Source organism: Myotis nattereri, assembly GCF_964212035.1.
Source record: "Myotis nattereri genome assembly, chromosome: X".
In the NCBI taxonomy this organism is placed as follows: Eukaryota; Metazoa; Chordata; class Mammalia; order Chiroptera; family Vespertilionidae; genus Myotis; species Myotis nattereri.
This window is the reverse complement of record NC_138078.1, coordinates 2,454,577-2,480,124: the sequence shown is the minus strand read 5'-3', so window position 1 is coordinate 2,480,124 and position 25,548 is coordinate 2,454,577. Positions and strand designations below refer to the sequence as shown.

The following is a 25,548-nucleotide window of genomic DNA, read 5'->3' as shown; positions in this document are numbered from 1 at the left end:
AAACCTTCAGGATGACCTTCCGGACGAAGCCAAATTTCGTGCATCAGGCTTCTAGTTTTAGTTTATAATCATCATCATCATCATAATCATAATAATTATTATTATTAAAAATAAATATGGTTGTTGGTTTTGAGAGAGGGAGGGAGGGATAGAGAGAAACATCCATGTGAGAGAGAAACGTTGAAGGGTTGCCTCCCATACCTGCTCCAATGGGGGGTTGAACCCAAAACCTGGGCACGCGCCCGGACCAGGAAATCGAACGCGCAACCTTTTGATGCACAGGATGATGCACCAACCCACCGAACCACTGGCCAGGGCTCTCCCTCCGTTATTTTTATTTTTATTTTTTTAAAATATATTTTATTGATTTTTTACAGAGAGGAAGGGAGAGGGATAGAGAGTTAGAAACATCGATGAGAGAGAAACATCGATCAGCTGCCTCCTGCACACCCCCTACTGGGGATGTGCCCACAACCAAGGTACATGCCCTTGCCCAGAATCGAACCTGGGACCCTTGAGTCTGCAGGCCGATGCTCTATCCACTGAGCCATACAAGTTAGGGCTGGATTTGCAGGTCTTAAAGAGGAACTCAGGCCCTGGCCAGTGTAGCTCAGTGGCTAGAGCATCAGCTTGCGGACTGCAGGGTCCTGGGTTTGATTCCGGTCAAGGGCACATACCTCGGTTGCAGGCTCCTCCCTGGCCTGGGTCCTGGTCAGGGCGCGTGCAGGAGGCAACCCATCGATGTGTCTCTCTCACATCAATGTTTCTCTCTGTGTCTCTCCCTCTGTCTTCCACTCTCTCAAAAAATCAATGGGAAAATATCCTCAAGTGAGGATTGAAAATTATATATATATTAAAAATTAAAATTAAAAAAAGAGGAAGACAGGGGTGAGCTTAGAAAGTTATCTGTGAGCATGAGGAAACTGTGGTCTGACTCTGGAATGGGGGAGCGGCCTCCTGCGGGAGGGGTGGGGGTGGGGCTGGGAGGCGGGGTGGCCTGTGACTGGGGTGCCCTCCACCTGTCCCCCAGTCCCAGAACTCCGTGGTCCTGGAGGGCCTGCAGCCAGACTCCGACTACAGCGTGGAGCTGCAGGCCGTGGCCTACTGGGGGCAGATGCGCCTCAAGAGCGCGAAGGTCGCCCTGCACTTCACCCCGCCGCCCGCCGCCAGCAACAGTGAGTATCTCCCGGGCTCATCAGCCCCGCGCCCACCTGCCCAGCAACCATGGGGGGGTTACCGTGCAGAGAGAGAGCATTTCATTTGCAATCTACATGTGGCCGACTTTTTACAATATCTACACTAATAAAAGAGAAAGATGCAAATTGACCGTACCTTCGTGACGCCTACCAGCCAATCAGGAGTGAGTATGCAAATTAACCCAGCAAAGCTGGTGGGTTAATTTGCATACGCACAGTGGCCATGGGTGGGGTGGGACACAGGCGGAAAGGTGGCTCCGGCCAGAGCGAAGGCAGTGCTGGCAGCCAGGGGAAGGAAGGCCCATTCTTGCACGAATCTTCATGCATTGGGCCTCTAATATATATATATATATATATATATATATATATATATATATATATATATATATATATATATATTTTTATTTACAGACGAAGGTTGAGGGAGAGAGAGAGATAGAAACATCCATGAGGAGAGAGAATCATGGACCGGCTGCCTCCTGCACGCCCCCTACTGAGGATCGAGCCCACAACCCGGGCATGTGCCCTTGACCGGGAATCAAACCTGTGACCTCCTGGCTCCTAGGCCGACGCTCAACCACGGAGTCACGCCGGCCGGGCCTGCCACTTCTTTTCTTATAAAATTAAAGTAGTAGCCAAACTAGGAATTCTGTGTCTACTCTTCCTCAAATACCCATTTTGGACCCAATGTCCCTTGGGAGGTGTGAGTCGTATAGGAGATTTCTCCCTCTTTTCAGCCCCGCCCACCAGATCCCCACCTGCCCGCCCCCCCCCGCCTCACGGCTCCCCCTCCCTCCGCCCGCCTCCTCCTCTCCTTCTGCTTTTTTTCCAACAAACAAACCGCATTCCTTCCCGGTGAGCAGCTGGAATGGGATTGCAGGCTCCCATCACGTCATGTATTCATTCCTTCCCACAGCCAGGAACCAGGAGGAAAAAAAGTCCCCATTTGCTTGGGTGCCATCGGAGCATTTTCTGGTTTATGTACTGGAGGCCCCGGTGCACGAAATCGGTGCACATTAAGGTCCCGCGGCCTGGCCTCCCCGGCTACCCGCCTCCCCCTTCCCTCGCTACCGCCGCTGGTCGCCCGCCATGTTCAGCGCCACCCCCTGGTGGTCAGCGCACGTCATAGCGATCGATCGAACTCCCGCTCTCCCGGTTGAACTCCTGCGCGGACAATTTGCATGTTAGCCTTTTACATACATAGACTAGAGGCCCGGGGCACGGATTTGTGCCCCGGTGGGGTCCCTCGGCCTGGCCTGCGGGGATCGGGCCGAAACCAGCTCTCCGACATCCCCCGAGGGGTCCTGGATTGCAAGAGGGTGGGTCTCAGGTGACACACCCCAGAATCGGGGTCCCTCCTCTCTGGTTCTGGGTGCATCACCCAAGAACTGCAGCTGCCAAGTCATCGCAGCTCATCAGCTCCTGTGCTGACTGCCTGCCCCCTGGTGGTCAGTGCATGTCATAGCTACAGGTTGGAGCGTCTGCCCCCTGGTGGTCAGTGCACGTCATAGCTACCAGTTGGAGTGTCTGCCCTCTGGTGGTCAGTGTGCGTCATAGCGAACGGTCAGGCGGTCAAATGGTCAGATGGTTGCTTAGGCTTTTATATATATAGTTTTGTGTTGTTTTTAATCCTCACCCGAGGACATTTTCCCATTAATTATTTTTTAGAGCGAGTGGGAGAGAGGGGGAGAGACAGAGAGAGACATCCATGTGAGAGAGACACATCGATGGGTTGCCTCCTGCACGCGCCCCGACCAGGGCTGGGAAACCTGCCACCCAGGCACGCGCCGCCCTTGACCGGAATCGAACCCGGGACCCTGCAGTCTGAGGGCCGGTGCTCTGCCCACTGAGCCACACTGGCTAGGGCCACTGGGTACTTGTAACCCCATCCGCAGGCCACACACAACGACCCATTTGAAAGGGAGCCTGTGGTCTTCAGTCCGACGGTGAACTAACGCCCGCTGATGCCTTGGCCGGACCAGACCCCATGATGGCAGGGGGGGCTGGGGAGAGCCCTTTGCAGGGAGCTGGGTGATTGTCGGCCCCCCATTGCCCCCTTACCTCCCCCTCCTCCTCCCCCCGCCTCCTCCTGGCCCAGCCGCTGCCTCTCCAGCTGTTGGCAGGGTGCGGCTGCCTCTCCCGCCGGAGCAGCCGGCCAGGTGGTGACGTAGAATAAGAAGTATGTGTTGGGCGTCGGTCTAGATTCCCAGCACCCCCTGGAATTTCCCCAAGCGGTGAGCGGGATGAAGGCGTCTTTGTTGTGGGGCTGCTGGAGGCTCCTGGGGGGAGGGAGGCGGGGGGGGGGCTGGTCTGCACCCACCTGGGGTTAGAGGACAGGAATGGCCAGCCCCACCCTCCCCTCCCCAGCTGGGGGCAGCGGGCGGGGCTGCATCACGAGGGGCACCTCGAAGGACCCATGGCCATCAGTCGCACCTGCATTAGACAGCCTCCTTAAGAACAGAAAGGATGGGGTCGGAGAGCTTGGGGTGGGTGCCCGGGAGCCGATTGGGGGCCTGTGGGGTTCCCGGGAGCCGATTGGGGGCCTGTGGGGTTCCCGGGAGCCAATTGGGGGCCTGTGGGGTGCCTGGAGAGGGTGAGGGGCTGTACTCCCCACCCCCTTCCTCACCCCGTTGGCTATGTGTCTCCTCCATCTGCCTGTGCCTGAGTTTTCTAGTTGGTTTTTTTTTCATTTCATTTCTTAAAAATATATATTTTTACAGATTTCAGAGAGGAAGGGAGAGGGTGGGAGAGTTAGAAACATCAGTGATGAGAGAGAATCATGGACCGGCCGCCTCCTGCACACCCCCTACTGGGGATGGAGCCTGCCACCTGGGCCTGTCCCCTGACGGGGATTCGAACCCTGACCTCCTGGTTCCCAGGTCGACGCTCACGCACTGAGCCACGCCGGCGGGGCCTGAGCTTTCTCCTTTATCATAAACCCGTGACCGAGTGAGGAAAGGGTCCCCGGGTTCCGGAAGCCGCCCCAGCAAATGCGTGGAGTCTTGCTCCTGGGTCTGGGGGTGTCTGATTGACAGCCCTGGGTCCCAGGATGGTGGGTGTGTGGGATGGGGACTGAGCCCCTCACCTGTGAGCCCCTCACCTTTGAGCCCTTCCACCCTCTGAAGGTCAGAGTGAGCAGTCGAACTCGCGCTCTGCCGGTCGAACTCCTGAGCGGACAATGTGCATATGAGCCTTTTATATAGAGAGAGAGGCTAGAGGCCCGGTGCATGGATTCGTGCACCAACCGGTGGGGTCCCTCGGCCTGGCCTGCGGGGATCGGGCCGAAACCGGCTCCCCGACACCCCCCGAGGGTTCCCGGATTGTGCGAGGGCGTCAGCGCTGCGGTGCACGTCTGCGCACCGGCTGGGGTGCAGCAGACCCGCCTGGGGGCGCGGGAGGCACCCTGAGGCACACCCTGCATTCGGGTGAAGGGCGCTTAAGCCGAGGACGTGCGCCTCAGCTCTGCAGACACGGATGCGAGCCATTTAAGCTGAAATATTCCGAGTATGCGTCTGGCCCATGTCCTGGGGCCCTGGGGGGGGGGGGGTGCCTGAGCAGCACCTCTCTCTCTCTCTCTCTCTCTCTCTCTCTCTCTCTCTCTCTCTCTCTCTCTCTCTCGGATTCTGCAAGCTATGCCTTCACACCGAATCCAGCCCCCGTCTGTTTTTAAAAATCTGTTTTCATTCATTTTTAGAGAGAGAGGAAAAGAGAGAGAGAGAGAGAGAAACATCAAGGATGAGAGAATCATGCATTGGCCGCCTCCTGCACGCCCCCCACTGGGGATCGAGCCCGCAACCCGGGCCTGTGCCCGTGACCGGGAATCGAACCCCGATCTCCTGGTTCCTGGGCCGACGCTCACCCTCGAGCATGACCTCTGACCCGTCCCCCGGACCCTTGTCCTTGGTTGCAGACGACCCGCTCAGGAAGGACAGAAGAGGGCCGATGCGGCCACAGCCCCCTGCTCCGCGGCGCCGGCCCGCCCGCCGGCTGGAGGTGGGCGCCCCCTTCTTCCAGGACGGCCGGCTGCAGGCGAAGGTTTACTGGAAAAGGACAGCAGGTACGCGGGGGCCTGGTCACTGCCATCGGCTCCCGGGCGGCCGGTCGGCCGGTCGCACAGCCTGTCAGGGTCCTGGGGGGTGGGGTGGGGAGTCGGGGGGCAGGGTGGACGCATGTCGGGCCACACGATGGCTCTCGAGGAACACGGCTGCTCCACACAACGCCGTTCCGTTGAGACTGGGGCGGGGATCCAACCTGCAACTTGTCGACGTGCCCTCGGCCGGCAGTCGAACCCGGGACCCCTTGGTGTGCCGCCGGAGCGCTGACCATTGAGCCGCACCGGCCAGGGCTGCTCCGGCCTCCTGTCCTGGGAGGCGGCCTCACGCCCGGTGCCCAGGGCGGCGTCGCTGAGGGGAGTGCCGTGCACTCACTCCCTGCAGACGGGCATCCCGCAATCCTGTTAAAAAGCCACAATTCTTGCCCTGGCCGGTGTGGCTCAGTGGATAGAGCGTCGACCTGCGGACTCAAGGGTCCCGGGTTCGATTCCGGCCAAGGGCATGGACCTGGGTTGCGGGCACATCCCCAGTGGGGGGTGTGCAGGAGGCAGCTGGTCGATGTTTCTCTCTCATCGATGTTTCTAACCCTCTATCCCTCTCCCTTCCTCTCTGTAAAAATCAATACAAAATATATTTTTAAAAAAACCATAATTCTGTTAAAAAAAAAACCCCACAATTCTCTTAAAAAAAAAACCAACCAACCAGCAGACTGGCCTGGATGCGTGGCTCAGTGCATGGAGCGTCAACCTGCGGACCGAAGTCGGTCCCGGGTTCGAGTCTGGCCAAGGGGCACGCTCCTGGGTTGCAGGCGCGATCCCCGGCCCCGGTCGGTCCCCGGGGCGCGTGCAGGAGGCCACCCACCGACGCGTCTCTGCCGTTGACGTTTCTCCCCCTCCCTCCCACCCTCTGGAAAAGAATCCGAAGGAAAATACAACCAGCACAGACCCAAGGCGCCCTCGGCGGGTCCCCTCGAACCCGGCACCACGGGGCCTGCCTGCTGTCCCTTTTGTTTTCTGATGTGAGTTTTTTTCCTCCTCCCAGGTCCCAGTCAGGCACCCGATCCCATCAAACACTCTCCCCTCAGAAGCCCCCCTACCCCACCCCCGTCAGACGAGGATGAGATGCTAGCATCTTATTTAAAAATATCTTTTTACATTAATTTCAGCGAGGAAGGGAGAGGGAGAGAAACATCCTGCACGCCCCCTGCTGGGGATGGACCCCGCAACCTGAGCCTGTGCCCTTGACCGGGAATCGAACCCTGACCTCCTGGTTCCTAGGCCGACGCTCAATCACTATATCCCGGAATAATAGTGGGATCTGAAGTCCCCGTGCGTCCCCCCTTTGCTTCAGGCATGCACTTGGGGGTCACCTGTGCTACTTTAGTTCCTTCCTTCCTGTTCGGTCACGTCTTGGGGACCCGGGACTGGGTGGGACGTGACCCCGGACTGTTCTCCGTTGCAGACCCCGGCGCCAGTCGCTACCAGGTGCGGTGGGTCCCGGAGGCCTGTGCCCGCAATGACACCACCCGGCCAGCAGCGACGGCGTCCGCCACGACACAGGTGAGTCCGCGACCCCGCGGCTCCGTCCGGAATAGACATTAGACTCCTCCAACGTGCGTACAGAATTGGACCCAGACACGTGTAAGTCGTCTGTCCCGTGGGTACGTCGTGCTCACCAATCCCCTATCGAGCAAACGCCAGGCGAAGACGGAACAGGTGAGGGTCCCCGTTCGCGCCTCCTCTCCCCGGACACCGCGTCCCCTCGAGAGCTCACCGACGTGTTGCTCACGCCGGTCCACGGGCAGACGCAAGGCTCGTTGCTCAGGGACACCCAGCCCACCCGGAAGGGCTCGGCGTTCCATGCAATTGGACAAAAGCTTTGAATTGTCCTCTGAGTGCTGACTTGGCTGCACGTCTGAAGGTGTCGCTCTCCCAGGGGCCTTCTATGCGGTCCTGGGGCTCAGCGCCTCACACGGCCACGTCCCCAAGTGCCACCAACGCACCCAGCAGCGACAGGCGTTACCTGTCCACGCCACGCACCGACGACGCGGCTCTTAACTTTATTTATTTATATTATTGATTTATTATGTATAGACTAGAGGCCCGGTGCACGAATTCGTGCATGGGCGGGGTCCCTCGGCCTGGCCGGCGATCAGGGCCGATGGGGGCCATCTCGCCCAGTCCCGATCGGGGCCGGCTGGCCGCGGCGAGGGAACGCAGGAGGTTGGCCGTGGGAGCGCACTGACTACCAGGGGGCAGATCCTGCATCGAGCATCTGCCCCCTGGTGGTCAGTGCACGTCATAGCGACCGGTCGCTATGGTTAGGCTTTTATATATAGAGATGGAATATCTATAATAATGGTTAGGCTTTTATATATATAGATGGAATATCTATAATAATGGTTAGACTTTTATATATATAGATGGAATATCTATAATAATAAAAGCATAATATGCTAATTAGACCAGACAGTCAAATAACCTTCCGGACGACCTTCTGGACGGAGCCGGGGCTCCAAGGGCGAGTCCCTTGCATGAATTTCATGCATCGGGCCTCTAGTACAACATATAACTAATATGTAATATATATATTGATCTCAGAGAGGAAGGGAGAGGGTGAGAGAGAGAGAAACATCCAAGATGAGAGAGAATCACGGATCAGCTGCCTCCTGCATGCCCCCAACTGGGGATCGAGCCCACAATGTGTCCTGACCGGGAATCGAACCCTGGCCTCCCGGTTCAGAGGTCGATGCTCAACCACTGAGCCACACTGGCCGGACTTTCTCTGACTTCCTGTCTCTCGCTTTTCACGAATCCGCACTGCTGTCCGGCGGCAGTGCCCCCTTCCCTCCCCCCAAAAGGCAGGTGAGCAAGGACCCCCCCCTGCCTATTCCACACCCCAGCCCTGGGGAACCCCGCCGGCGAGAGTGGGTGAACGTCCCTAACGCCAGTGAGAGCCCTCGGGGTCCCCTGTTCTGGGGCTGGACAGTCACCTCCGAGCCTCTCAGTCCTCGGACTTCAGCCGTTGCTTGTGTTTCTGTTCCAGCGCCATGTTGGGCGGGAAGTAGTCACAGAGCCCTCTCCCTCCCGAAACGGGGAGAATACGGACAAGAGAGATCCTGGTCAAGGACACATGCCCAGGTTGCGGGCTCGATCCCCAGCAGGGGGTGTGCAGGAGGCAGCCGATCCATGATCCTCTCTCATCATGGATATTTCTATCTCCCTCCCTCTCCCTTCCTCTCTGAGATCAATAAAAACCTATCTATATAAAAGCCCAGAGACCGAATGGTGGAACGACCAGAATGACCGGTTGACCGGTCGCTATGACAGGCACGGACCACCAGGGGGCTGACGCTCAACACGGGAGCTGCCCCCTGGTGGTCAGTGCACTCCCACAGCGAGAGTGCCGCTTGGCTGACCGAGATGAGTATCGCCCCCAGAGCGGGCCGATCCCCGTAGGCCACGCCCCCGACCAGTGCACGAATCCGTGCACCGGGCCTCTAGTATTTTAATAAAATAAAAAGCCTGGACAGGGTGTCCTGTGCTCCTTGCAGAGGCCACATGGCAACCCCCCCAACATCGGGCAACACCCTAAAGGGGGGACCGTCTCGTCTCCTGCCCCGGTTTCCACCCCCAGTGAGCTGTACCGCCATCGCGTCCCTCTCTCTCGCCGCAGGAGAACTACATGATCCTCCGAGACCTAGCGTTTTCCTGCAAGTATAAGCTGACCGTGCAGCCCACGGGGCCGAGGGGCCCCTCGAAGGCCGAGACCCTTTCCTTCAGGACCCCGCCCTGCGCGGCGCTGCAGGGGCAGGGCCGCGCCCACCTCAGCTGCCCGGGGGAAGCAGGTGCGTGGACGGGCCATCCGGCCACGGGGTCGGCCGCTTTGAGGTGTCCCCAGGCCACTTCGCGCAGCGCCCTGAACCCAGGCAGTGTCCTCTGCCTCTGTGGGAGGGCCCGGGTATAGGCTGTTCCCCAAAATGTACACACACACCTTTAAATATGTATACACTAGAGGCCCGGTGCACGAAATTTGTGCACGGGGCAGGGAAGTGTCCCTCAGCCCAGCCTGTACCCTCTCCAATCCGGGAGCCCTCGGGGGAGGTCCGACTTGCAATCTGGGACCGCTGGCTCCTAACCGCTCGCCTGCCTGCCTGATCCCCCCTAACCGCCTCTGCCTGCCGGCCTGATCGCCCCCAACTGCCCTCCCCTGCCGGCCTGATCGCCTCCAACTGCTCTCCCCTGCTGGCCTGATCGCCCCCAACTGCCCTCCCCTGCTGGCCTGAACGCTCCTAACCACCTGTGCCTGATTGGCCTCTAACTGACCTGCCCTGCTGGCCTGATCCTCCCCAAGTGCTCTCCCCTGCCGGCCTGAACGCCCCTAACTGCCCTCCCCTGCCGGCCTGATCGCCCCTAACTTCCCTCCCCTGCCGGCCTGATCGCCCCTAACTGCTCTCCCCTGCCGGCCTGATTGCCCCTAACTGCCCTCCCCTGCAGGCCTGATCGCCCCTAACCACCTCTGCCTGCTGGCCTGATCGCCCCTAACTGCTCTCCCCCGCCGGCCTGATCGCCCCCAACTGCCCTCCCCTGCCGGCCTGATCGCCCCTAACTGCCCTCCCCCGCCGGCCTGATCGCCCCTAGCTGCCCTCCCCTGCTGGCCTGATCGCCCCTAACTGCCCTCCCCCGCCGGCCTGATCGCCCCTAGCTGCCCTCCCCTGCTGGCCTGATCGCCCCTAACTGCCCTCCCCTGCCGGCCTGATTGCCCCTAGCTGCCCTCCCCTGCTGGCCTGATCGCCCCTAACTGCCCTCCCCTGCCGGCCTGATCGCCCCTAGCTGCCCTCCCCTGCTGGCCTGATCGCCCCCAACTGCCCTCCCCTGCCGGCCTGATTGCCCCTAGCTGCCCTCCCCCGCCGGCCTGATTGCCCCCAACTGCCCTCACCTGCCGGCCTGATCGCCCCCTAACTGCTCTCCCATCCTGATCACCCCTAACCACCTCTGCCTCGGCCCCGCCACCGTGGCTCTGTCCGGAAGGACGTCCGGAAGATGTACGGTCTAATGGGCATATTACCCTTTTATTACTATGAATTTGTATTGACTTCAGAGAATAAGAGAGAGGGAGAGAGGGATAGGAGCATCGATGACGAGAGAGAATCACGCATCGGCCGCCTCCTCACGCCCCCTCCGGGGATCGAGCCCGCCACCCGGGCGTGTGTCCTGCAGGCGGACAGCCATCCCCGGCCGCTCCCACGCAGTCCCCTCACCTCCTTCTAGGAGCTTCTAACGCCTTCCACACCGACCCTCCCCCTGCAGGCCTTTCCTCTCCTCTGAGAGATGGCCACGTCCTGGCAGATTTCGAATCCTTCCTCCGCCTCCTGTCCCCGGATTCTGACAACAAACTCCAGGGGATGGAGGGGCAGCCGGTTGCCCGGGGGGCCCTGACCCGGGGCCGGCTCCCTCGCGATCCCTGTCCATCTCAGCGCTGGTCCCTGGAGACCGCGCTTCCTGACAAGATGAGTCAGTCTTGCACCAGCCTTCCCCACCCCCTGCCCAGAAGGCACCCCGTGGTGCCCGGCCCCCCCCACCTCACCGGCCCCACCTTCCCACCCCAACAGGTCCCGACCTCCCCAAAGTGCTGGCCACCCCCCAGGACCTGTCCGCCTCCTTCGCCGTCCAGGACGGGAACGTCACCGGCCACTTCGCCTGGACGACGGCCCAGGCCAACCCCGACCCGCCCGTGACCGGCTTCCAGGTGACCTGGGCGGAGGTGACGACCGAGAGCAGGCAGAACAGCCTGCCCAACAGCATCATCTCGCAGTCCCAGATCCTGCCCGCGGTAGGCGCCCCCGCCATGTCCGTGCCCCCCCATGTCCGTGCCCCCCACACCCACCACGCCTCCTCCTGTCTTCTTCCCACCTTCCTCCTTCTGAACGTTTGGTTTACTTATTTATTTATTGTCCGTAATCCTCACCCAAGGATATTTTTCCATTGGTTTTTTAAAATATATATGTATTTTTATTGATTTTTAGAGAGAGAAAGGGAGAGGGAGAGAGAGAGAGACATCGATGATGAGAGAGAATCACGGACCGGCTCCCTCTTGCACGCCCCCTACTGGGGATCGAGTCCACAACCCGGGCAGGTGCCCTTGACCGGGAATCGAACCCTGACCTCCTGGCTCATAGGTTGATGCTCCCTCTCCCTTCCTCTCTGAAATCGATAAAACTATTTTTTTTTTTTAAAAAAAAGAATCATCTGCCCTCTACACAGATTCCGGGACCAGAGCCCCTGCTCCCATCTTGACTGTACGAGTGTGAGACCCTCTCCTCCCGCCTTCGTCTCCGGCGTCCCTCTCGCCCCAGTGCACACGCACAGCCAGTGGTCTTCACTGGGGAGAAAAGAGCCGGAAGGAGCTGTTGTCTCTCTTCCTGCGCCCCCGTCCGATCCGCTCCAGCCCCTAATGAGCTGGCCCGTCTCCCACGCCACTCAGGGCCTTGGCTTGAAAAACACCCCCCCCATCCCCCATGAGGGTTTCACAAACGCTCTCAGAATCGCCAAGGCCTGCTCCAAAACGAAGGGAAAGAACCCAAATCCCAGAAGAAAAGTCCCACGGAATGAGGAAGCAGGGATGCTGGGAGTGGGTGGGTGTGGCTGAGCCATGAGGAAGCATGTTGGGGTCCAACCCCAGCAGGTTCAGGGGTTCCCAAAGGTGTGGACGGAGTCAGCGAAGAAGGAAATACATGGAGACAGCTTTCAGTTGATCATCAGCCTAGCCAGGTTCTAGCCAGGTTCTAGCCAGGTTCCATGTTTATTGTCCTGTTACATCTGTATTTATACCAGTGGATTTTAATCCCATCCATTCTATTCCAAAGGTTAGGGCGTTTCTTATCTCCATTCCAAGGCCACTACTCTATTGTTCTGTTAAGCTACAAGGAAGTAACTGAAAGATTATCCTACGTAAAGATTATGTAACTTAAGCATGATTGTTCGTAGTTAAGGTGATTAACTACCCGCCTGGGACTTAGTTAAGGGGTTTTTACTGATTTATTCCTTTCCTTCGTCCTGTTAATCCCTATAACTCCAGGGAAAAAACCCCACCTGGGGAAACAAGCTTTCTCGGAGAGGTGACCTTGGTTAGAACACATGGCGCTAAGACGGGGAGCAAACATTAAGAACAGGATGCCATAGACACCAGGCCCCTTGAAGCATACACTGTGCAGATGTCTCTTCCCTGCGGCGACTGTGTCAAGCAGCAAGGATGGACCGGCTTCCGGCAGAAGCAGGGATGCTGGGAGTGGGTTGGGTGTGCGTGAGGCATGGGCCATGGGGTCCAAGGGGGACCCAGGACCGGCCTCAGGGGTGAGCTCCGCCCAGGGTCTTGGGCTTCCAGGAATTGAGCCCGATCCTGGGACACCACCCAGCAGAGGACCCCAGAAATCAGGGCCAGACTCTAAGTTACCTGGGGACCGGACACCACAGCCTGTCGCCCAACATGCATGCATTATGTATCATCTTCTTCTTTTAAATGTATTTTTGTTGATCGCAGAGAGGAAGGGAGATGGTGAGAGGGAGACAGAAACATCCACGACGAGAGAGAATCATGGGTCGGCTGCCTCCCGCGCGCCCCCGACTGGGGGCCGAGCCCACAACTTGGGCCTCGAACCGTGACCTCCTGGTTCTGCCGAGGTCAACGCCCAACCACTGAGCCACACCAGCCGGGCCGTGGTCTGTCTTCCTTCCCCAGCGTCTCTGACGGCCTCTCGCTTGGTGTCGCCCCCAGAACCACGCCTTCCTCACCGTGCCCAACCTGAGGCCGTCCACCCTGTACCGCCTCGAGGTCCAGGTCCTGACCGCCGCGGGGGAGGGGCCGGCCACCCTCCAGACCTTTCGGACCCCCGACCGCCCGCCGCCGGGGCACGGTAAGAGCCGCCTGCCTTCCCCACACGGGGCAGTCCTGGGGGAAAACCAACACCCATAGCCGCAGGCCTGTGAGATGGGGCTCTCGTCCCCCGGGGAGTCCTTCTCCCCATTCGCGTCTGCTCACGGGGGGTTCATTTTAGCATAAATCGTAGGGTCGACGTTTAATTCCCTTCTCCCGCCCTCTTCTTCTATTCCTTTTAACTTTCCTTTTATTTTATACAGAATGCTTGCTTTTCTTTGTCTTTTTATAAAATACTAGTGGCCCGGTGCACAAAATTTGTGCATGTGTGGGGGGGGTGGTATCCCTCAGCCTGGCCTGCACCCTCTCGCAATCCGGGACCGCTGCCTCCTAACTTCTCACCTGCCTGCCTGCCTGCCTGCCCCTAACCACCTCTGCCTCGGCCCCGCCACCATGGCTTTGTCCGGAAGGATGTCCGGAAGGATGTCCGGAAGGTCTCCCGGTCTAATTAGCATATCACCCTTTTATTAGTATAGATATTTTTCTTGATTTTCAGAGAGGAAGGGAGAGGGAGAGAGAAACATCCATGATGAGAGAGAACCATGGACCGGCTGCCTCCTGCACGCTCCCTACTGGGGATCCAGCCCACAACCCGGGCATGTGCCCTGACCGGGAATCGAACCCGGGACCCTTCCGTCTGCCGGCCCCACACTCTGTCCAGTGAGCCGCACCGGCTGGGACTTCTTTGTCTTTTAAACTATAAATCCATACGGAAAAAAAAAAATCTATAATCGTATGAAGCAGAAATGTTCTCGAAATTAAGATTTTCCAATACGAAGTGCAGGAGATAATATTTGGACAAGAAGCTTATTTTCTTATTACACACATTTTACTGAAATATACGATGTGCGTTTTCTTCAAAATATGACCCCAATGGAATTAGCTAAACCCAGTAACATGGTCTTTAAAAAGTGTTACCGGCTATTTAAGGAGCGTCTCACTGATTTTTCGTTACGGACTTTACCGTCCTCCAGCCGACCGTACAAAGCCATGTCTGAAGGTGTGTGTTGATTTAAAATAATGGAGAAGCGATCCCAGATTAACGTCTGATGTTTTCAGAATGACGGGTCCGCCCGGCCGGCGTGGTTCCGTGGTTGAGCGTCGACCTAGGAACCAGGAGGTCACGGGTTCAAATCCTGGTCAGGGCACATGCCCAGGTTGCGGGCTTGATCCCCAGTAGGGGGCATGTGGGAGGCAGCCGATCCCTGATTCTCTCTCATCATGGATGCTTCTCTCTCTCCCTCTCCCTTCCTCTCTGAAATAATAAAAAAAAATTATATTAACAAAAATAAATAAATTTGCATTTGCTTTTTGCAACCCGGGCAGGGAGAGGCCGGACGGAGAAAGGGGACGGGGCGGTCTGCGACCTTTAGGGGTCAGGCGGGACCCCAGGGGGCCAGGGGACTGACAGGTGTTTTCCGTCTCTCCCCAGGGGCCCCCCTGAAACACCACCACCCACACCATCACCGCTGGGCTCCCCAGAGGCCCTGAGCTGCCCTCCAGGCGGCTGAGCCCTTGGGTGTGCCCTGGCCTCACCCCCAGGAGCCTCTCTCTACCCCGAGGCCTCCGGACACGGCGCCCCACGGGAGTCTGCGTCGGCCTCAGCCACATCCCCTGGGAGCGGAGAGCACGCACACGCGTCCCAGCCCATGCAAATTCCGTGTCCAGGCGTGGCGCGGCCAGCCGACACCGCGTCCTCACAGAACTGTGGGCTCCCGGGGTCTCTCCCATCAGACCCCTGCGGCCAACGCCCAGATCATACTGACTCCAGGCCTCGCCTGAACCGGGGCAACTTTCCATTTGACTTTCTAATAGACTAGCAGCCCTGTGCACGGAATTCGTGCACCGGGAGGGTCCTAGGGCTGGCTGGGGATCAGGGCCGATCGCGGCCTTCCCTCATTCCACGCCCCCCCCGGTGGCCAGCGCACATCATAGCGAACGATCGAACTCCAGGTCTCCCGGTCGAACTCCCGCAGGGACACTTTGCATATTAGCCTTTTATATATATAGATCCCTTTATTTCCGAGAGGAAGGGAGAGGGAGAGGGAGAGAGAGACAGCCACGAGGAGAGAGAATCGCGGACCGGCTGCCTCCCGCCCGCCCCCTACTGGGGATGGAGCCCACAACCCCGGCGTGTGCCCCTGGCCGGAATCGAACCCTGACCTCTGGTTCATAGGTCGACGCTCAGCCGGGCACCAATGCAACTTTTTACGCTAAAATGACCGATTCCATTCGCTGCTCCCCCCACGGCCCCCGGGGGAAATGACAACTCCTTTCTCGCTGCTTTTTTACGGTTTTCTCCTCCAGCGCGAGAGGTGGCCCCGATTTCTCACTTACATCTCCCCTCTTCCTTCGCGAGACACCTGCCGATGGGTCTTGATAACACGCCTGTGCGTGCAAACACTTACCCAGCCTCTCGCTTGAAACGAAATCATTGCAGCGACGGCATCTTCTCCTTCCCCAGCGTGGGGCGGGCGGGAGGCAGCCGATGCGGGATCCCCTCCATCACGGATGTGTCTCTCGCTTCCTCTCTGACGTCAATAAAAACGTAGTCATCAACAACAACAAAACACCCCAGGAAACTCAGAGAGACGGTGGCTCCGTCTGCGCGTCCGTGCGGCCAGACTCGCCGTTTCCCTCCTGACGAGTCTCTCGGCCCCTGGCCCCATGTCGTCATCCTCCCTCGCCCGGACGGACGGTCCGCGGGAATCCGTCCCTCCCAGCGGCCACGCAAACTCCATAATTTATTTATGTCTGTAATTAGGATGTTTCCCGTGTGTGTGTGTGTGTGTGTGTGTGTGTGCGTGTGCGTGTGTCATGGTATCTAGAGATGTAATCTTGTAAAAAAATAAATGGTAAAAAAAAAAAAAACACCCCAAAAAGTTATTGTAAACAGCCCGATGTGCTGGGATGCATTCGTTATATCCACATGGGAACGTTTGTACATACGGACGACGACACAATAAAGTCTCCTGCAACTGCCCGGTGGGCTAGACCCATTTATTGGCTCAAAAAAACCCCCCCACAAAAACAAAAAACGCCCGGCCAGTGTGGCTCAGTGGTTGGGCATCAACCTAGGACCCAGGAGGCCCCGGGTTCGAATCCCGCTCAGGGCACAGGCCTGGGCTGTGGGCTCCATCCCCACTGGGAGGAGCTCTGAGGACGAACAGTGACGCCCGCCTCCTCCAGCTCTGAGTGCGGCGGGGACCCCTGGCTGTTCTACAGGGTCCAGGCTCATCGGAATGCAGACCGCGAAGAGGTACGGGACGGACGGATGGACGGACGGTCTGTCACGCTCATCCGCACTGCAGGCCCGAGGAGGCTCACAGCTCTGCGGACACAGACATCGCCATGCAGACTCCCTCCGGGTGGCATTCATCGAGGGGGGTTAGGGTCACACGGGGGCCGGTCAAAGCCAGGCTCGAATATTCTAGTTTTTTGTTTTTTTAAAAAAATGTGTCTTCATTGCTGAAAGTATTGCAGCTGTTTCCCCACGAAGCCCTTCTAGACCCACACCGGCCCCTCCCCGGGCCTCCCCAGCCTGCCGTCTGAGTCCGTGGGCTGTGCATCTGAGTTCGCGCCTTAGCTCTTTGATTCCCCAACAGATCTGTCCGTCCGTTCTTTTTAAAAACAAAGATATATATTGATTGATTCCAGAGAGGAAGGGAGACGGAGAGAGAGGGAAGCATCGATGATGAGAGAGAATCTCGGAATCGGCCGCCTCCTGCACGCCCCACGCTGGGGATCCAGCCCGCAACCCGGGCCTGTGTCCTGACCGGGAATCGAACCCGGGACCTCCTGGGTCACAGGTCGACACTCAGCCACGGAGCCACGCCGGCCGGGCCCTTCTCGGATCCCTGGCCCGTCTGTTCTCGCCGCAGGTGGATACTCCTGGGGTTGCCAGGCCCCCTCACCTCCCGTTTCAGTATCTTTCCAGCTGTTTTATCCACAAAGCGAACCCGGCTGCTGGGGTTTGGGATGTTCATCGATGAATTCAGGGAGGACCCGCATTTTATAGCAACGAGCCGTCTCCGTGACAATGACGCCTCCGTTCTCAGGGGCACCTTGCTTTTCGCCAGCTCTGTGGCTCTGTCCATCATGCGACCGGCAGCCGAGGGGTTCTGGCCGCCTGTCACCACCTGAGCCAATTCAGCAGAGACAGGGGTGGATCCCGGACGAGCCTTTATTCACCCACAAAACCTGCTCTGTGCCCCCGTGTCCTGCCCCTGCCCCCCCCCCCCCAATCCCCACGAGCCAGCTGCTTATATTGGGCAGAAGGACAGATTACGTGGGGAAGTCGGAATCACAGGCTGGGGAAGGAGGGAGAGCGGGCTGGGGCCCCCGGCCCCATTGTTTGGGCAACAAGGTTCCTGTTTCCATGACAACAGCAGCTCTTGAATGTGAATGGACCACATTCCAAGGCTGACTTCCTGGTCCCAGGCTGACTCTCAGGTCCCAGGCTGATGACTCCCAGGTCCAGGCTGACTCCCAGGTCAGAGGCTGACTCCCAGGTCTGAGGCTGACTCCCAGGTCCCAGGCTGATGACTCCCAGGTCCAGGCTGACTCCCAGGTCCAGGCTCTGACTCTCAGGTCCCAGGCTGATGACTCCCAGGTCCCAGGCTGATGACTCCCAGGTCCCAGGCTGACTCCCAGGTCCAGGCTGACTCCCAGGTCCCAGGCTGATGACTCCCAGGTCCGAGGCTGACTCCCAGGTCCCAGGCTGATGACTCCCAGGTCCCAGGCTGACTCTCAGGTCCCAGGCTGATGACTCCCAGGTCCAGGCTGACTCCCAGGTCAGAGGCTGACTCCCAGGTCTGAGGCTGACTCCCAGGTCCCAGGCTGATTACTCCCAGGTCCAGGCTGACTCCCAGGTCCAGGCTCTGACTCTCAGGTCCCAGGCTGATGACTCCCAGGTCCCAGGCTGATGACTCCCAGGTCCCAGGCTGACTCCCAGGTCCAGGCTGACTCCCAGGTCCAGGCTGACTCCCAGGTCCAGGCTTCCAGGCTGACTCCCAGGTCCCAGGCTGATGACTCCCAGGTCCAGGCTCTGACTCCCAGGTCCCAGGCTGATGACTCCCAGGTCCAGGCTGACTCCCAGGTCCAGGCTGACTCCCAGGTCCCAGGCTGATGACTCCCAGGTCCAGGCTGACTCCCAGGTCCAGGCTCTGACTCCCAGGTCCCAGGCTGATGACTCCCAGGTCCCAGGCTGACTTCCTGGTCCCAGGCTGACTCCCAGGTCCGAGGCTGATGACTCCCAGGTCCGAGGCTGATTCCCAGGTCCCAGGCTGATGACTCCCAGGTCCCAGGCTGATGACTCCCAGGACCAGGCTGATGACTCCCAGGTCTGAGGCTGATGACTCCCAGGTCCCAGGCTGATGACTCCCAGGTCCGAGGCTGATGACTCCCAGGTCCCAGGCTGACTCCCAGGTCCCAGGCTGATGACTCCCAGGTCCCAGGCTGACTCCCAGGTCCCAGGCTGATGACTCCCAGGTCCCAGGCTGACTCCCAGGTCCCAGGCTGATGACTCCCAGGTCCCAGGCTGATGACTCCCAGGACCAGGCTGATGACTCCCAGGTCCCAGGCTGACTTCCCTCCGGGCCTCATGCCAACGCAGCCGGTGTCCCCGAGGTCAGGGTGCGCAGGGGCAGCAGCTGTTGGTGCTGATGGTGTCCCCGGGACCAGCCTCCTACCCTGTCGACCGACATTCGTTCGGACCCAGGTCTCCGCAGCGGGCAGCTGGGATGGGGTCCGAGAAGGGGCCGACTCCAGGTGCATCGGGCAAGACGCAGCCGTCGGCACACACGGTTCCATCCCAAGGCACGCCCTGCAGCGGGAGGTCATGAGACAGGGTAACCAAGGCAACGGGAGGTCATGTGACCTGGTGATGCAATGCAACGGGAAGTCATGTGACCTGGTGACAATGCAATGGGAGGTCATGTGACATGGTGACCAAGGCAACGGGAGGTCATGTGGCGTGGTGACACAATGCAATGGGAGGTCATGTGACAGGGTGACCAATGCAATTGGGAGGTCATGCAACCTGGTGATGCAATGCAACGGGAGGTCATGTGACATGGTGACACAATGCAACGGGAGGTCATGTGACGTAGTGATGCAATGCAACGGGAGGTCATAATGGGGTGACACAATGCAACAGGAGGTCATGTGACGTGGTGATGCAATGCAATTGGAGATCATGCCACCTGGTGACGCACTGCAGCGGGAGGTCATGTGACGTGGTGACGCAATGCAACGGGAGGTCATACCACCTGGTGACGCACTGCAACGGGAGGTCATACCACCTGGTGACGCAATGCAACGGAAGGTCATACCACCTGGTGACGCACTGCAACGGGAGGTCATGTGACCTGGTGACGCAATGCAACGGGAGGTCATACTACCTGGTGACTCACTGCAATGGGAGGTCATACCACCTGGTGACGCACTGCAACGGGAGGTCATGTGACCTGGTGACGCACTGCAACGCAAAGCAGCCTAATCAATCTCCTGCAACGTAACGCCAGCTGGCTGATACCATCTAATTAACATACCGTGAAGTAACTTAAGGGGATGCAACAGAACGTAAAGTAACCTAATTAACGTAAAGCCATGGGACATAACTTAAAAGTGATGTAGCAAAACGTCAAAGTAATCTAATGAATGTAAAATGGCGGGACCTAAGGGCAAGTAACGTAATTGACGTAAAGTGACGTAACACAACGTAAATGAACCTACTTTAACGTACAGCGACGTGGTACAGTAACGTAAAGTAATATGGTGAACATAAAATGGTGAGACATAACGTAAAGGAACCTACTTTGATGTAAAGCGATGTGGTATAATGTAATTTAATTAATGTAAAATGAAGTGACATAACGTAATCTAACTAAAGTGACGTGACATAACGTAAATGAACTTAACACAATGTAATGTAAAGTGATATAAGAAAACTAATTTAATGACGTAAAGCGACGTGACATAACATGAATGAACCGACTTTAACGTAAAGTGAAGTAATATAACGTAAAGTAATGTACTTAACGTAAAATGACATGACATACCGTAAAAGCAACCTAATTAACATAAAGGGACGTGACTTTAAGGTAAAGTAACCTGATGAATGCACAGTGGCTGACACGCTGTCAACGAACCTGCTTTAACGTAAAGCAACCTGGTATAACAACGTAATCTAAGTAACGTAAAACGACGTGACATGACGTAAATGAAACTGTTTTAACGTAAAGCGAGGTGGTATAACGCAAAGTAACCTAACTACCGTAAAATGACGTGACACAACACAAAGCAATCGCATTAAAGTGACGGGGCATGACGTAGATGAACATAATTAACATAATGCAACTCCTGATAACCTGACGTCATGTAATCCAGGTAAAGGATGACGATAACGGCGACGAAGGAGGCGGAACGTGACATCAGCGAAGGGGTGTGCGGGACCAGGCTGCAGAGTCACCCAGGGGCACCCGGTGGCCCAGCCCGAGGCGGGTGGGGGTGCCGTAGGGGTGGCCCCGGCCCGGCTTTGGGAAAGGGGCCCTTTCAGGCGCCGGAGGAGCCGGGTGCTGCCCGGAGCTGACGGGCACCTGCCTCCCTCCTGAACGAAAGTGACTCCGGCCCCGGGTTCAGGGCCGCATTTCACGCTCGGCCGGAAACGACACTTTCAGGTCCCAGCGCGGGAGCTGCGCCTGCGCGGGGAAGACGGTGTCACGTGATCCCCGAGGACAGGGGTGTGGGGGGGGCTTCGCAGGCAGAACAGCCCTCGGAGCCCGACACACACACACACACACACACACACACACACACACGTGTCCATGCGCTTTGTTTCTACAGCAGGTGCCGCCTCGGAGCAAAACGGAGCGGAAAAGAGAGATATTTCCCTACAGCCCTCCCCCCATGCACGGCCCCTCCCCCCACGCACGGCCCCTCCCCCCATGCACAGCCTCCTCTGCAAGCCCCTCCCCCCATGCACAGCCCCCTCTGCAAGCTCCTCCCCCCATGCTCAGCCCCCTCTGCAAGCCCCTCCCCCCATGCACAGCCCCCTCTGCACAGCCCCTCCCCCCATGCACAGCCCCCTCTGCAAGCCCCTCCCCCCATGCACAGCCTTCTCTGCAAGCCCCTCGCCCCATGCACAGCCCCCTCTGCAAGCCCCTCCCCCCATGCACGGCCTCCTCTGCACAGCCCCTCCCCCCATGCACAGCCCCCTCTGCAAGCCCCTCCCCCCATGCACAGCCTTCTCTGCAAGCCCCTCGCCCCATGCACAGCCCCCTCTGCAAGCCCCTCCCCCCATGCACAGCCCCCTCTGCAAGCTCCTCCCCCCATGCACAGCCCCCTCTGCACAGCCCCTCCCCCCATGCACAGCCTCCTCTGCACAGCCCCTCCCCCCATGCACAGCCCCCTCTGCAAGCCCCTCCCCCCATGCACAGCCTTCTCTGCAAGCCCCTCCCCCCATGCACAGCCCCCTCTGCAAGCCCCTCCCCCCATGCACAGCCTCCTCTGCACAGCCCCTCCCGCCATGCACAGCCCCTCCCCCATGCACAGCCCCCTCTGCAAGCCCCTCCCCCCATGCACAGCCCCCTCTGCACAGCCCCTCCTGCCATGCACAGCTCCTACCCCATGCACAGCCTCCTCTGCACAGCCCCTCCCCCATGCACAGCCCCCTCTGCAAGCCCCTCCCCCCATGCACAGCCCCTCCCTTATGCCTGCACAGCCTCTCTCCTACGCCTGCACAGCCCCTCCCCCACTCATGCATAGCCCCTCCCCCCATACAAGCTCCTCCCCCAATGATGCACAGCCCCTCCCCTGTGCCTGCACAGCCCCTCCCCCCTATGCAGAGCCCCTCCCCCATAATCAGCACCCCCACCAGATGGCACATTTGTGGCCAAGGCTGCCCCCCCACGGACAACGTCCTCCTCACCCGAAGCCCACAGGTGACCCTCGGGTGGGAGCAGACACCCACCCTCACAGCATCATCACAGCTCATCTCCCGGCCCTACGAGACCCCCTCCCCCCCCCAGCTACCCTATATAATAAAAGGCTAACATGCAAATTGACCAATGGTGGAAAGACCGGTTGCTATGACACGCCCTGACCACCAGGGGGCAGACGCCCGACACAGGAGCTGCCCCCTGGTGGCCAGTGCACCAGAAGCCATGGGGAGTGGGCCTAAGCCGTCAGCTGGACCTCCCCCGAGGGCTCCTGGACTGCCAGAGGGTGCGGGCTGGGCTGGGGGCCCCCCTGAGTGCACGAATTCTGTGCACTGAGCCTCTAGTATTTTTGAAAAAATTTTCTTGCTGCCGCAGAAAGGCGATACTCCCATGAGCTCCTGTTGTGTGTTGCTTCTTGCACTCATTTCTTTTCTTAAAAAAACTGCAATGATTTTGATGGTTGTTAGATGTGACACTTAAAATACGTTTAAAAGTTGGAAAGCTAAGCCCTTTCTTCGAAACCAGGCTGCCCCCCCCCCCCCCCCCGAGAGGCCTGGCTGCACAGCACCAGGAGAATATTCTGAATCGCGAATCCAATGGGCCTGGCGGCCTGCCTCGCCTCGGCCACCACACGGGCTACGCTAGTTTCAGACGTTAAAATAATATTTTTATTGATTTCAGAGAGGAAGGGAGAGGGAGAGAGAGAGAGAAACATCCATGAGGAGAGAGAATCATGGATCGGCCGCCTCCTGCACGCCCCCCACTGGGCATGGAGCCCGCAACCCAGGCATGTGCCCTTGACCCGGAATCGAACCCTGGTTCTAGGTCGATGCTCAACCACTGAGCGGCACCAGCCAGGCTTGAACTTTTTAAAAATTATAAAGTTCTTGCCCTGGCTCAGTGGATAGAGCATCGACCTGCGGACTGAAGGGTCCCGGGTTCGATTCCCGGTCAAGGGCACACGCCCGGGTTGCGGGCTCGATGCCCAATAGGGGGCGTGTGGGAGGCGGCCGATCCGTGATTCCCTCACATCATGGATGTTTCTCTCTCTCTCTCTCTTCCTCTCTGAAATCAATAAAAATATTTTAAAAATAAATAAATTATAGAGTTCTTTTTATATATTTATTTTTTCAAACCTGAGGCCCAAATGAAACAGATGGACGTGACCCAGGCGAGCTCTCTCGGCCGGATTTCTGTGGGTGCCCCCCCCCGCCCCCCACGTCCCTAGGGTCAGGGGGCTGGTCAGGGTCTGGGATGTTGTCAAAAGCAAACGCTCGGAATCCTGCTCTCTCGATTCTCGCATCTGAGCTCAGGGCGTGTTTCTGCACCCGAGGCCGCCCCCTCCCAGGAGCAGGGCCCGTAAAACGCAGCCCTGTGTCCCCTCCTAGGAGTCCAGCCACCCAGCTCCGTGGGCCGTTCGCAGCCACGCGTGTCTGTCTGCCCTGTGAACACGTCTCATGCAGACCAGCTGGTCCCGACGTGAGCATTTCCCTGCAAACTGTCATTCTCCGGGCGGCATTTCCAATGCCCCGCCTCCTCTCCCATCGGCGTTATTTGGTAAACCAGAGGCCCGGTGCACAAAATTCGTGCATGACTTGGGGTGGGGGACAATCAACCCGGCCTGCACCCTCTCGCAATCTGGGCCCCCTCGGGGGATGTCCGACTGCTGGTTTAGGCCCGATCCCTGTGGGCATCTCTCTCCCAATCCAGGACCACTGGCTCCTAACCACCTGCCTGCCTCATCTCCCCTAACCCCTCTGCCTGCCTGATCGCCCCTAATCCCTCTGCCTGCCTGATCGCCCCCAACCCCTCTGCCTGCCTGATCACCCCCAACCCCTCTGCCTGCCTGATCACCCCCAACCCCTCTGCCTGCCTGATCGCCCCCAACCCCTCTCCCTGCCTGATCACCCCTAACCACTCTGCCTGCCTGATCGCTCCTAACCACTCACCTGCCTGCCTGATCGCCCCCAACCCCTCTGCCTGCCTGATCGCCCCCAACCCCTCTGCCTGCCTGATCGCCCCCAACCCCTCTGCCTGCCTGATCGCCCCCAACCCCTCTGCCTGCCTGATTGCCCCCTAACCCCTCTGCCTGCCTGATCGCCCCTAACCCCTCTGCCTGCCTGATCACCCCCAACCCCTCTGCCTGCCTGATCGCCCCCAACCCCTCTGCCTGCCTGATCGCCCCCAACCCCTCTGCCTGCCTGATCGCCCCCTAACCTCTCTGCCTGCCTGATCGCCCCCAACCCCTCTGCCTGCCTGATCGCCCCCTAACCTCTCTGCCTGCCTGATCGCCCCCAACCCCTCTGCCTGCCTGATCGCCCCCAACCCCTCTCTGCCTGCCTGATCGCCCCCAACCCCTCTGCCTGCCTGATCGCCCCCAACCCCTCTCCCTGCCTGATCACCCCCAACCCCTCTGCCTGCCTGATCGCCCCCAACCCCTCTGCCTGCCTGATCTCCCCTAACCCCTCTGCCTGCCTGATCGCCCCCAACCCCTCTCCCTGCCTGATCGCCCCCAACCCCTCTGCCTGCCTGATCGCCCCCAACCCCTCTGCCTGCCTGATCACCCCCAACCCCTCTGCCTGCCTGATCACCCCTAATCCCTCTGCCTGCCTGATTGCCCCCAACCCCTCTCCCTGCCTGATCGCCCCAACCCCTCTGCCTGCCTGATCGCTCCCAACCCCTCTCCCTGCCTGATTGCCCCCAACCCCTCTCCCTGCCTGATTGCCCCCAACCCCTCTCCCCGCCTGATCGCCCCTAACCCCTCTGCCTGCCTGATCGTCCCTAACCACTCTGCCTGCCTGATCGCACCTAACCCCTCTGCCTGCCTGATTGTCCCTAACCACTCTGCCTGCCTGATCGCCCCTAACCCCTCTGCCTGCCTGATCGCCCCCAACCCCTCTGCCTGCCTGATCGCCCCTAACCCCTCTGCCTGCCTGCCTGGTCGCCCCTAACCCCTCTGCCTGCCTGATCTCCCCTAACCACTCTGCCTGCCTGATCGCCCCTAACCACTCTGCCTGCCTGATCTCCCCTAACCCCTCTGCCTGCCTGGTCGCCCCTAACCCCTCTGCCTGCCTGATCGCCCCTAACCACTCACCTGCCTGCCTGATCGCCCCTAACCCCTCTGCCTGCCTGCCTGGTCGCCCCTAACCCCTCTCCTCAGCCCCGGCCATGGCAGTTTCGTCCGGAAGGACGTCTGGAAGGTCGTTCGGCTGTCCGGTCCAATTAGAACATCACGCTTTTATGACCACAGATGAGCCTCCTGGAAATAATTAACCCGAGACCCGTGGCCCTCACGTCCCCGCCGACGCGGGAGGCCACCTGCCACCCTGTCCTCGCGCCTCGGCCTGACCCCTCGCCCTCCGTGCCCGCGGAGGCCGCCCCGGCTTCAGGCCCCCTGGGTTAGAGGTCGACGCTCAGCCACGAGCCACG

The 25,548-nt window shown here is 59.0% G+C and overlaps 1 protein-coding gene across 1 annotated transcript in view; it reads left to right on the top strand.

Annotated features, from left to right (window-relative positions):
- Positions 1-16,162, top strand: part of ANOS1 (anosmin 1) — a gene marked incomplete at its 5' end in the record, with an annotated part of 61,354 nt that extends 45,192 nt beyond the window's left edge. Inside the window, 7 exons of the mRNA XM_081081965.1 lie at positions 1,031-1,175; positions 5,107-5,253; positions 6,710-6,807; positions 8,924-9,095; positions 10,860-11,080; positions 13,022-13,160; positions 14,613-16,162. Of these exons, the coding sequence (XP_080938091.1) occupies positions 1,031-1,175; positions 5,107-5,253; positions 6,710-6,807; positions 8,924-9,095; positions 10,860-11,080; positions 13,022-13,160; positions 14,613-14,671 (981 nt within the window). The 3' untranslated portion in view covers positions 14,672-16,162. The remainder of the gene's footprint in view (positions 1-1,030; positions 1,176-5,106; positions 5,254-6,709; positions 6,808-8,923; positions 9,096-10,859; positions 11,081-13,021; positions 13,161-14,612) is intronic.
- Positions 16,163-25,548: the final 9,386 nt, after the last annotated feature.